The sequence below is a fragment of the Bombina bombina genome, chromosome 1 (genome assembly GCF_027579735.1).
Source record: "Bombina bombina isolate aBomBom1 chromosome 1, aBomBom1.pri, whole genome shotgun sequence".
NCBI classification, from domain to species: Eukaryota; Metazoa; Chordata; class Amphibia; order Anura; family Bombinatoridae; genus Bombina; species Bombina bombina.
In genome coordinates, this window is record NC_069499.1 from 757,601,765 (window position 1) to 757,615,286 (window position 13,522).

The following is a 13,522-nucleotide window of genomic DNA, read 5'->3' on the forward strand; positions in this document are numbered from 1 at the left end:
AAACGTACCTTTAAATCCTTTATAAGCCGTTAACCATATTATTAAATAACCTTGGAAGGCTTTGAAATATGACAGGATTAATACTCTAGTTTTGGTCTTGACAATCCCAGCAACTCTAACAAAACATCCAAGCATATTAATCACCAGAAATCTCTGTAATTACAAGATGTCATTAACAATGAACAATTTTGTTGAACATTATGCAAATATTGCTGACATCTGCTGCTAAAATGGGGAGTCTTGGTGTTGTTGGTTGGTGCTAGACAGAAATTTGGAGTACAATAAACACAAATTATATAAGGAGGAGAAAAGTAGGAAGAGGAACTGAAATATCATTTGGAAAACATGACTGCCATCTGATTATTAGATCCTCTGTATCAGTGGCAGAAAAAAAAGCCTTTCTGGTTCTCAACTTTCCAAATAAATGGAAAATGTTTTTTTTTTATAGTAATGTGACAAATCAGGAATCAAATTAATATTTGATATATGCGGTTGTTTAGCAATTCAGATACCAAATATCTTGGAATTCAAGTTGCCAATGAAAGGGTTACAATATATCCTATGAACTTAAGCCATTTTTACCGCTTTTTTTCCAATCTCAGTTTAGAATGTTCACAATGACCAAATTGGTTCTAAAGTTTGCATCTGTAAACAGAATAATCAGGCTTAATTGGGACCAACATACAGAGTTCTAGATGGTTATGACCTCAAACCTTAACTGTAACAGAGATGTATGATGATTGCCATAAATAAAATGCAAAATGGAACAGGACATTTATTGATCTGATCCCCAATGTCCCTATTTATTAAGCAGTGAATTTGATTGTTGGGTTGCTCTAGGTAATACTTAAATTTCTAATGGTTGGTGACAATGCCACATATATCTTTTGCATTTAATGGTATTGTCACCAGATCACCTTGTGGTGGAACAGATACAACTGATTAAGGGAACACTTGCATAAAATAATTTTGAAGCCTGCTTCATCGTCATTTCCTTATAGAACAGTATCAGTCTATTTCCCATAATGTTGGGTCACATGGCACAAATTATATATCACAAAATAAAAGGAAATAAAAAAACAAGTGACAGTTGCAATTGTGTCCGTAGATTAGAAAGCACCATTGTGGCGGATCTTCTTTTTTCTCTTTACATTGAATCGCCAAGGGAATCAGAATCATCCAGAGACAGGGGAAGATACAGGTCCTGTTAAAGATAAAAAGAAAATATAAAGAATGATAAGTTAATTGCATGTAACAATACTATTCAAATGTATAAGTGGGGTTATTACTTCAGTGTTCTCTCCAAGACCTATTTAGGGCTAGATTATGAGTGGAGAGCTATTTATCACTCCCCATTATGCACTAACTCCTCTAGAAATTCCATTTTTTTGCGCGGCTTCAGCAGCACGCCTATTACAAGTTGAAAGCAAAAAGTTTTTTGCTCTTACAAAAATCGCAAGATGTGCAAAGCCGGTTACAGTATTGCACGTTAACGTATTCCCCCATAGAAGTCAATGGAGCGTGAAAAGTGTAGGGGGGGGGGGGAACTAACACCATACTCGCACGCAGACCAGATCACATTTTTCAAAGTGCTCTATCCCGACATGAAAATATGAATATTTCACATTCTAATGTTCTTCACGTAGCGGAATATGTTCTATTTATTCATAAATACATATTTCTACATATATCTAATGGTATTTTGGTACAATTTATATATATATATATATATATATATATACATATATATATATATAAATTATATATAGGTATAGATATATACAGATATATATATATATATATATATATATATATATATATGAATATCTATTTATAAATACTTAGAACATATTTCTCTATGTGAAGAACATTGGAATGTAGCATTTACAGTACATACACAGTTAAACACTTTATTAAATATAACTACTGCATAAATATGATTTTACATGTTTTCATCTACTTGACTGTCAAGGGCTCCAATGCATATATATATATACATATGTATTTATTTGTTTATATGTGTATATATGTCTGTTAATCCATAAATACACAGATAAATACATAAATGCATCTGTACACACACACACACACACATATATAAATATATATATATAGACACATTTACATATTTAGACATAAATATGTATGTATCTCTGCGTTAAAGGCCTTTGCCTGCCTTGTTTTCTAACACTTGAGACCTCATATCTTTTAGCCCTTATAACTTTTGAATGCATTTAAAAAAAATGTTTTTTATCAGACAGTTATTATGAGTGTAAATGTACTTTTAAATGTATTTTTGATGTTAACCAGAACTCTGAAGTCACGCTATCCTGACGCACATTAAATTAAATTGCGCACAAGAGATCGTGTTTACTTTCAACATAAAATAGGTATGCTACTGCTGATGCACACAAGCAGCCGCGATAAACCCGATGACGCTGGTGCATAACAGTTTGTGCACCACTTGTAATCTAGCCCTTAATGGGCACACCACCCGGCTGATTTTATGTGACCACCTGGTCTAAATTTAAACAATATAAAGCTAAAATTAGTTAATATTATTTGTTTTCAATGTTTGTTGCACAAATTATCATTAATCAATTTATGTTAAATTATGCAATTAATGTGTGTTTTGTTCACCTTAACTAAAATTTATAAATAGTAGAAAAAGTTTACAATATTGCAAGTTTGTAAGTATTACTTACTCGACTAATAAATAATGCCAGCCAGCTGGCAACATTTTCTGTAGAGAACACTGTCATAGCTTGTTTTATATATGACATTTACATAGATATTTGCCAATGCAAAACATAAATAAATGCAAAACAGGTGTTAACTGTTAGCCACAAAGCATTACATCATTTGGCTGCTATACAATAATAGTGGCTAATGATTTTTACTAGGTTTACATACTTCCTGCTTCCATTATACAAATGCACAAAAAAATGTGCCAGATGTTAAGAGTAAAGCTACCCCTATTTTCATTTAGTGTTTGATAACATTTCAAGAGTGTGTTGCTTAGCAACTCCAACCCAAAGGTTGCCAGCTTCCCCTGTGATCGACTCAGCCGCAATAAACATTCTAACATATATATATATATATTTATTTAATCATTATTTTATGTACATGTATGTCAGGCTCACATTGGTAATTCTAGTTATAAAAGGATTTTTGACACTAGGAAAGTAATCCAAAAAGTTCAGTCCAGTAACAATAACATACAACAAGGCAAATGCCATTAATGGGCTCAGTGTACAATGTGCACAGATTTCTGGCTTCTATTGACATCAATGGAAGACAAAAATTGTCATCTGCTGCCCATATGGTGTTTTCTTTTTAGGTAGCAATTTTGATGACTATTAATTGCCCAAAAAAGATTACCACCAGCAATGTAAACTCAGTCTAAAATGAAACATTTTAGTTTCTCTTTTCTAGGAGATATGCACATATGCTGAGGGCATGTGCACTTTTAAGCTCAGAGAGCTGGCGGTGGTGTGTATTTGTGCCTGTATTATACAAGTCACTGTTTACTCTCTGAGAAGATGTGGTGTTTGAATGATGTTCAATGGGGCAACCGCAACATATGTACATATGCTGCTGAAAAACTAATACCTTTTATTAGAAACATTTTTCCTAATGGAAGTATAATGCAAAAATGATTCTATTTAATACTGAAATGCACCCATGCACATTTCAATTTTGATCTTTCTATCCCTTTATGCATAAGAAAAATTTGACATTTTATATGGAATGTACCATCTCTTGACTATTCTAAAACTACAAAATCCTGCTTAAAACACTTAAAACATTTATGTTGTATACAGATCTTTTAGAATGCTGTTCTTAATCCTGTTTAACTTAGAGGGACAGTAAAGTCAAAATTAAATTATTCATATAGAACATGCAATTTTAAACAACTTTCTACTTTACATCTATTATCCAATTTGCCTCATTTTCTTGTTATTCTTTGATGGAAAGTATAGCTAGGTAGGCTCAGGACCAGCAATAGACTACTGGGAGTTGGCTGCTGATTGGTAGGAACACACATGTCTTTAATCATTGGTTCACTAGGCGTGTACAGCTAGCTCTCAGTAGTGCATTGCTGGTCCTTAAACAAAGAAAACAAAGAGATTGAAGCAAATCTGATAACAGAAGTACTTTGGAAAGTTGTCTAAATTTTTATTTGTATCTGAATCATAAAATAAATGTTTTGGGTTTCATGAGCCTTTAGGTTAAAACAGGAATTATCTGACTGTAAAAGTGAGACCAATGACTCGGTAACCAGGGCAGCCAAATGCCAAAGAGCAGAGAAAGTTCTAAAAGCATCTATCTGAGATGGAGATAACATTTTCTTATTATGACTATATTTTGTGAGATGACATCTGGATTCCACCACAATACTGTTAAAAACTATCTTACTGAACATTTCAATAGAACTGAATTAGTAAATACAATATGCCAGATTACAAGTGGAGTACTAAATATCGCTTTCATAAAAGCAATATTTGCCAGTGCACGCTAATGTGTGCTGTATTACAAGTTCACAGCAATGCGAACGTGACCTCACGAGAGCACGCTTCCATAAGCTCCTATGGGAGGGGTAAGTAGTGCAGCAATTTTAAATATATACGGTATATGTATATAATCATATACATATATACTGTATTTACAGGGAACACACAGTTCCCATAGACTATTTAGTGTCGATTTTTTTTTAACACCATACGCTTGCCAACTTTAGCCCCAAAATATGGCCTAGTGCAGTAATTTTATTAAAACATAAAGATGCTGCTATCTTTATTTTTTAATAAAATATGTTAGACAGTATTTTGGGGCACATTTATAAAATTAACCAGAGATCTAATATCTGGTTATTTTTTTAAGTAATGGCTGATTAATTATCGGGTGCCCGCAAATGGGCAAATTTGCCCGTTTGCAGGCACACAATAATTTATCGATCCACTTGTAATCTAGCCGAGAATATATTTAGAAACATGACAAGATGTCCACCCAAAGATCATTGTATTTACTGTATATGGAGTTCTACAGAAAACCAATACATTATTCCAGGTAACCAAATAAATAAATAACAAGCAAATAGACTGAGCCACATGTAGATAAATGCAAATCAGAAAACAGTAACTGAAGAGCACCTTTTTATCTGTAACAAAAAGCTGTGCTATACCTGAAGAATCATTTACATACTTTACTCTATAAAAGAATGTTGTTTGCTTCCCTTCGTTTTATATATCTCAATGACTTTTCACTATTGTTAATTTTAGTTTTTATATTTAATTTTATGACTTTAGGCATTTTTTTAAATCATTCATGGGAAATAGCTGCGTACCTGAGACAAGAGAACACATTTGCGCTTCAGTTCATTGGTTTACATTAAAATGCATTAAGTTTTTTATATTGTTGTGCCAGGTCAACATACTAATGCTATTGCTAATTGTTTCCATGTAGATATAAAAACATGTTAGTAAAGCCCCGAGGTTCTAGTTTACCCACATTTACAAGATATAAACGAATGCTAGAAATAAAATTACTTTTGTCCCCCTTGGTCAGTGATGTCTTATTTCTTTATACATGGGGGATGCAGATCAATATTTTAGAAGCCTTAAATTCATATTTGTTAAAACACACAAATAATACCATATGGACCTAAAAAATACACTAGCCTTTGATCGCTGATAAGAACCATAGCCATAGTCAAATCTGCCCAAATTTCCTATAAAGTAAAAGCTTGATTAGTTCGTAGGATAATCTTTTTCTTATCCCAGGCATTCTTAAAGTGATGGTAAATGCTAGCGTTTGTGAAATGCTAGGATTTACAAGTGGAACAAATAAAGGGGACTTTCAGTCATGACGTTTAAAATACTTCATGCTGAAATCTCCTTTATTGGTTGGAAGCGTTCACCGCACTGAGCTGCTCAGACAGCCCATGTCAGAACGCTATTTTGCTCTTAGCCAATAGCTGTGCGGGCTTTGCATCGGCTGGCCCACACTCAGTGCGCAAACACTTCAAACAAATAATAAGAAGTTTCAGCATTAAGTATTTTATACTTCATGACTGAAATTCCCCTTTATTTGCTCCAATGATAAATCCTAACATTTCACAAATGTTAGGATCTACCATCACTTTAAGTGTTTACCACTTTTAATGGAAAGTTATTTCATGAATCAGCTACCCTTTCTGTAAGGAAGTGGTTCCCTAAATTACTCCTTATTCTACTATCCTATCCTCCCATATGAGATCATGATCCCTTGTTCTGATATTACTCTTTTTGTGAAATTCATTTTTAAGTGAAACCATATAAAATAGAAAAGGTAATATAGATTGCTTTAAAGGGACATTATACTCTTAAATTTGTCTGCTTTAATGTGTCCCCAATGGTCCATTTTACCTGCTGGAGTGTATTTAAAGGGACAGTCTACTCCCAAAAAAATTAAAAAGATAGATATTACCTTTATTACCCATTCCCCAGTTTTGCACAGCCAACATGGTTATATTAATATACTTTTTACCTCTGTGATTACCTTGTATCTAAGCCTCTTCGGACAGCCCTCTTATCACATGACTATTTATTATCTATTGACTTGCATTCTAGCCAATTAGTACAGTGTCATGCACAACTCCACGGGAGAGAGAGCACATTATTTTCTATATGACTCACATGAATTAGCAGTCTTCTATTGTGAAAAGCTAATAGAAAAAGCATGTGATAAGAGGCTGTCTGTAGTGGCTTCGAGGTTTAAATGTTATAAAGTATATTAATGTAACAATGTTGATTGTGTAAAGCTGGGGAATGGGTAGTAGAGGTGTTATCTATCTTTTTAAACAATACAATTTTGGTGTAAACTGTCCCTTTAATTCTTGGCAAACAGCTACTTTTCTTTTTTTTCTTATTTGAAATAGCTACTTTTGGCTGTTGTATCGCCACCTACGCTAAATATATATCTAACAAACGTTTTCTCTGTAGATAAGCCTATGTAAATAAGATAAATAGCACTGATTAATATCCCTGTGATGGAGAGAGAGATTTTGTAAGTGAAATAGCTGCTCGTGTTTATTCAACCACCCAGACATAATTAGCATTTTAATACCTTACATAACTAACATTAGCAGGTCTGCTTTATTTGGTGGTTTAGCCAATTTTTATTAGCAAGTCCAAGGTGATGGTTAGAATATGAAAAAAACAGCTATTTCAATTACAGAAATATATATGAAGGAACAATTTGCCATACATATAATACTCTGCAGTAAGTATAAGAAGTAATTGGGAGCACATTAAGGAGAAACAAATTTTGTAATACAGTGTTTCTTTAATACACCTAGTTCCCTCTATTCAACGTTTCCAAATATCCTTTTTTAGCCGTGTATTATTTGTTTATATCTAATAATTATGAGCATTTCATGTAATACTAATAATTATAACTCACTGGCCAAGATTCAATAAAACTTGTTTGCAAAACTAATATCTTGTTGAAAAACTCACAGCAACATTACAACTAGAAAATTGTGAAATTCATAATATGGACATGTGCATTTCAAGATGCTTGAGCCTACATTATTAAACTTGTAAACTTGAATGCACTTTTATGACCCCTATAAAAACTGGTTCAAGACAGCACAATCTCATTTAAGCAGATACAATGTGGCAGGCAGATGATTCATGCTTTACAGTTTCATTAATGCTAAAATCTAGTATAAGAAGATATTATAAGCACTTTCCATAGAAACCCGAGTTGCCATCTTGTTTTAAGAGCATACCAAAATAGAAACATTTTTTTCACAAGCAATATAAAAAAATATTGCCAGAATCAATACTAGTCAATGTTTAAAAACGATAATGTAAAAATAGAAAAATAGTGCACAGTCTGCCCATCATGACAACATAAAAGAATCATTCAGATGGTTAAGCAGTGGTGTGGATGGAAATGGATTACAATAGTTAACTATGAAAATCGTGATTGCGTGATCTCCTTTTAAAATCCGAATTTAAAGATACCAGTACTGTTAGTGACAATCATGACAGTGTGAGTGTAATTTACAATCAAATATTAAAATAAAAAATTAAAGCACGCCATTTGTTGGGGTCCTGAAGTGACTGTAGAATTATTCCCATAATGCCAAGATACATATGACATTCATATGGTTACTGAGTGTTGATAATGGATTTGGATTATAATAGGGCACTGGTTTTCAAACCTGTCCTCAGGCCTCCCTAACAGGCCACATTTTAAGGATGTCTGAACTGTAGCATGGGTGAAATAATCAGCTGATTAGTAAACATAGTTATTTTACCTACTGTCACCCAAAGTAATTCTGAAAATCTGGCCTGTTGGGAGGCCTGAGGACAGGTTTGAAGGGGATTAGTTGAATAGTCCTTTACCGTAACCTTAAAAGGTGTGAATGGGCTATTGTATCAGTCAATTTTAGTTGACTTCACAGTTTTTATTTGAGAATAGGTACTTAACACACGAAAAGGCTTTTTTGGAGCTTTTCTGTTGTAAATGTATTCACAGCTGTAGGATTTTAACAACAAAATTATATTGCATAGTGATCACTTTATAAAATCGTTCAGCAAGCCAAAAGCCATTTCGGAGCAAATGCTCAAAAGATTATAATCGACCTTATATATGTATATTTTGACTTGTGGTTTTGCTATTTCACAGATATCTGTGATACCATTTTTTAATTGATCAAAACTAAACATGGCCTAACTATTTAACATTAGCCTGATATATGTTGTTGTAAGTCTAGGTGGTTTGATACAGCATACTTTGGCAATCATAAATGTTAAGATGGGCATGCAGATTCTGGAGGGGATGAACCTCAGCCAGGCATTGACAGTTTATGTGACTGAACACATGGTGATCAGCTGTATCACACACATGTTCCAGCTCCAGGGGCACTGCTCATATCTGCTTAACCCATTGATGCTTATAATAATTAGTGAGTTAACAGACTGTCATAATGGGGCTGTAGTGCTGCCTTATGTTGCCGTCTAGACAAAGGATGAGACCTTAGGCCTTAGTCCATGTTATTAGTAGGAAGGATAAGAAACATAATACCTTGTGCTTACGAAGACTTCCAGGGCTTGTTGGGGTTGAAATTGGAGACTGCTTGGATTTGGGTGTAGATAGCTGGCTGCTTGAAGTCCCGTTAGCTGTTATACAATACAAGTACACAATATGTTAGTAAACAGATTACACATTTACTGTTAGTGAGCAGGTTAAAAATAATGCATTCCTTATTCACTCATACCATCCTAAAGCAGGACAATAATAACTGTGTGGTGTTAGATAAATGCTAATGTGTGTGTATGAGGGATGTATTTAGGCTTTATATTGTTTGTTTCACTAGTGATCTCTTTGGTACAGGAAGGGAGGATTGTTGTGTCTTTTATTTGTTTGAGCTATGTCTAAGTACTCATTTTAAGTGTCTCCACGTAGATTGTTAAAGTGATGGTAAACATTATAGATTTGTTTATTCAGTTATTATTGTTCTACTTCTAAAATGTACATATATATTTTTTTCCTCTGTAAAATGCTTACTTATAATTTTAATTAATTTATTAAACTAACTAATGCTTTATTCCCCTGCCTGCCCCTCTTAATGGAGTGTTTTTTTTTTCTGAGGTTATTGCTCCAAGCCAATCATGAATGTTGCCACATGGCTTGCTATGTTCAATGTGTGGGGGTGACTTTTTTTGGAGTGACATATGTGCACTGCCACACATATGCCATTTCACCAATTACAAGCCTTGCTGGATGAGCCAATGTGCTTTGCCTGCTATGTAGAGTACACATTACTTACTACCTCACCACACTACAAAATAGAAATGGAAGCGGCAGACAGAATATTGGACATAGGTGAAAATTGTTATTTTCATATGTAAAGTCATTAATTTTAAAAAAATATTATAGTGTTTTGCAATGGAATTTCACAAAGGTTCTAGAAGTGGGTTACTAAAGAAAGTAATTTACTTTAAAGTCAGATTTTTACATATAAAGATGTACTTGTTAGAAAAGTCCAGAGGTTCTGTTTTGTCTACATTTACAAGCAATAGACAAAGGTTTAAAAAAATTACTTTTGATCCTCTTGGTCAGTGATGACCAACTTCTTCACAGGGGGGACACAGATCAATGCTTTAGAAGACTTAAGTGACGCTTAAAAACATACATCTATTAAAATATGCAAATAATAACATATGGACCTAAAACATACACTAGCCTTTGATTGCAGATAAGAACCATAGTCCCATCAACTCTGCCATTAATTCTTATATATAGTGAAACTATATTAGTTTGTAGGATGTATGCTTATCCCAGGCATTTTTGAAGTGACTACAGTGTTTGTGTTTACCAATTTGGAAATTATTCCATTAATCAACCAGAGAAATTCAAGCTCTTAATGTGTGTGTTATAGGGAGGTATTCAGATTTTCTACTGATCTCTATGGTACAGGAAGGGATGTCTGTTGCATGTTTTCCTTTCCTCTTGTATATATATAATATCAAGGGCTTGAAATTTCCACCATTCCATTAGTCCAGGACAAGAAGGAAATTGCAGCAAACAAGTTAAACAATATTACCTTTTTACTATATTTAACAATGAGTGGACTAGTAATTTTTTCCCTGTGTGCTAGAAACCTTTAACCCTTGATTAGTAAACCATAGTGATGTTTTCCACCACTGTTTATATGACTTTAAATGTGTCAAAGTCATAGAATGCCACCTTTATAATGTCTGCTCTATTAGATCTCCCCTCCTGGTCGCCTGTAAGTACTTGTGAAGTGGAAGTGTCTAGTATCAACAACAGCCCAGCTATGAAGTAGTAGACCACGCAAACTCATTGAGCAGTGCTGCCGAGTGCTGAAGCGCGCTGAAGCGTGTAGGGCGTACAAATTACATTTAATCCGTTGCATCACTCACTACAGAAATACATTCAGAGTGCCTTGGAAGCAACATCAGCACAAGAACTGGGCATCCAGAGCTTCAAGAAATAGGTTTCTATGTCCGAGCAGCTGTACACAAGCCTCACATCAACATGTGCAATGGTAAGTGTTGGCTGGAGTGGTGTAAAACATGTTGTTTCTAGACTCTGGAGCAGTTGAAACATGTTCTCTGAATTGATGAACCATGCTTCACTATCTGGCCATCTGATGGAAGAATCTGGGTGTGGTGGATGCCAGGGAAACTCTACGATTTACTAAAGTATGGACGGACATGATACGATGTAGCATATCATGTCCGCCGCACAACGATAAATGCAGACAGCATAAGCTGTTGGCATTTATCATTGTACAAGCAGTTCTGTTGAACTGCTTGTGCAATGCCGCTCCCTGCAGATTCACAGACAATCGGCCGTTAGCAGGGGGTGTCAATCAGTCCGATTGTATAGGATTGGGCGGATTGAAGGCCGCAGCCTCAGAGGCATCGGACAAGTTATGGAGCAGCGGTCTGTTCCATAACTACTACTGTTTCCGGCCCCATAGTGTCTATTGTAAAGTATGGTGGAGGATGGATAATGGTCTGGGGCTGTTTTTTATGTTTTTGGATAGGCCATTTAGTTCCAGTGAAGGATCATCTTTATGCTACAGGATTAAAATATATCTTAGACAATTGGGTGCTTCCATCTTTGTGGCAACAGCTTGGGTAAAGCCACTTCATATTTCCAGTATAACTGGATCATGAAGACATGGTTTGACAACTTTATTGTAGAGGAACTTGAATGGACTATACAGATCCCTGACCTCAACCACACAGAATACTTTTGGGCTGAATTGGAACACCAATTGTGAGCCAGACCGGTTGTCCAACATCAGTGCCTGACTTCACAAATGCTCTTTTGGTTGAATGGACACAAATTCCCACAGACATACTCCAAATTCTTGTGCAAAGCCTTCCAATAAGGTGACTGTTAGCCACAAAATGTTGGTGTGGGGGGGGGGGGGGGCAACTGCATATTAATGCCCATGGTTTTAGAATGGGATATCCAACAAGCTCATAGGTGTAAGAGTCAGATGTCCACATATTTTTTTTAAATTTAGGGCCAGATTAGTGGCAAGCTAACAGTTACGCACAAGCAATTGGGTTTATTGCTGATGTTTGCACGCGTCAGATGTAGCACGCATATTACAAGCTGAAAGTAAAAGCGATCACTTGAGTGCAATTAAATTTAACGTGCAACAAAGTGCCACAAAACACATCACAAATATATTTCAAAGTACAGTTACACTAAAAATAACACCATCTAATAAAATTATTAAAAAAAATACTAAAAAAAGTACTCAAAGATATGAGGTCTCAGGTGAAAAAAAGGAATGCAAAGGCCTTTACATAGAGATACATACATATACAGTACATGTCTAAATATGTATATATATATATATATAAATATATATAAATATATATATATATATATATATATATATTTAGATGTGTGTACATATGTATTTATATTTAATAAAGTGCTATACTGTGTATTTACTGTAAATATTTCACATTCCAATGTTCTGCACATAGGGGAATATGTTCTATGTATTTATAAATAGATATTCCTATATATATCTGGTATTCCTATATATATAGGTATACATAAATATTGTACCAAAACACCATCAGATATATGTAGAAATATGTATTTATGAATAAATAGAACATATTCTGCTATGTGAAGAACATTGAAATGTGAAATATTAATATTTTCATGTCGGGTTATCGCACTTGAGAATATGCGATCATGTTTGCTCGCAAGTATGGTATTTTTTTCCACTTTCTTGCTCCATTGACTTCTATGGGGGAATAAATTAACATGGTTGCGATATTCTAACTACGGCTTTTTGCTCGCATCGGATTAGCGCACAAGCAAACTTTTTAATTTCAACTTTTAATGCGAGCGCTATCCGACGCACGCAAAAAGCTTACTTCTAGCAAAATACCACTAAACTGGTAATCTGGCCCTTAGAGTTTATACTTAATTTACCAACATAATGCAAGATTCCAACACCCTACCTGTATTGTTCATAGAAATAAAAACAGAACTTTGAAAAGTGTAATTTTCTTCCTTTTAAAGCATAAGGAGAGTTTAGTTTTGTCACAATAAATATGTAAATTCAAACATTGTTGTTTTCTGCTTAAATATTCTATAAAGATTTACATTGAACAGTATGTCCGATCATACAATCGCTAAATATATTACATTTCTTGGTATTTAAAGCTATTCATGCATAGGCCTGCTAGAGGCTGAACTTAAGGACTCTCCTACGCTTTATAGAGCCTTTGACATAAAGTAAATGAGACAAACTGATTTATACTTAGAACGCAGAGGGAAGATGGTATTTATAATATTGTGATAAATAAGGGTACATAACCTAGGCGAATATGTTGGTCGAGTTTGACATTTACGTGAAATCGAAAGATCACTGCAGTGGAAATATACACAAAACTATATTTCACCGCATTTCCCAGCTGTTCCAAAGGTGACCTTATCACTATAATACAAGATATTGACA

General features: G+C 34.4%; 1 protein-coding gene across 1 annotated transcript in view; it reads right to left on the minus strand.

Moving 5' to 3' along the window:
- Window positions 1-750: 750 nt before the first annotated feature.
- The window catches only part of DCX (doublecortin), a 164,682-nt gene continuing 151,910 nt past the window's right edge, over window positions 751-13,522 (minus strand). Inside the window, exons 7-8 of the mRNA XM_053691889.1 lie at window positions 9,079-9,173; window positions 751-1,204 (exon numbers count right to left, since the gene is read on the minus strand). Of these exons, the coding sequence (XP_053547864.1) occupies window positions 1,148-1,204; window positions 9,079-9,173 (152 nt within the window). The 3' untranslated portion in view covers window positions 751-1,147. The remainder of the gene's footprint in view (window positions 1,205-9,078; window positions 9,174-13,522) is intronic.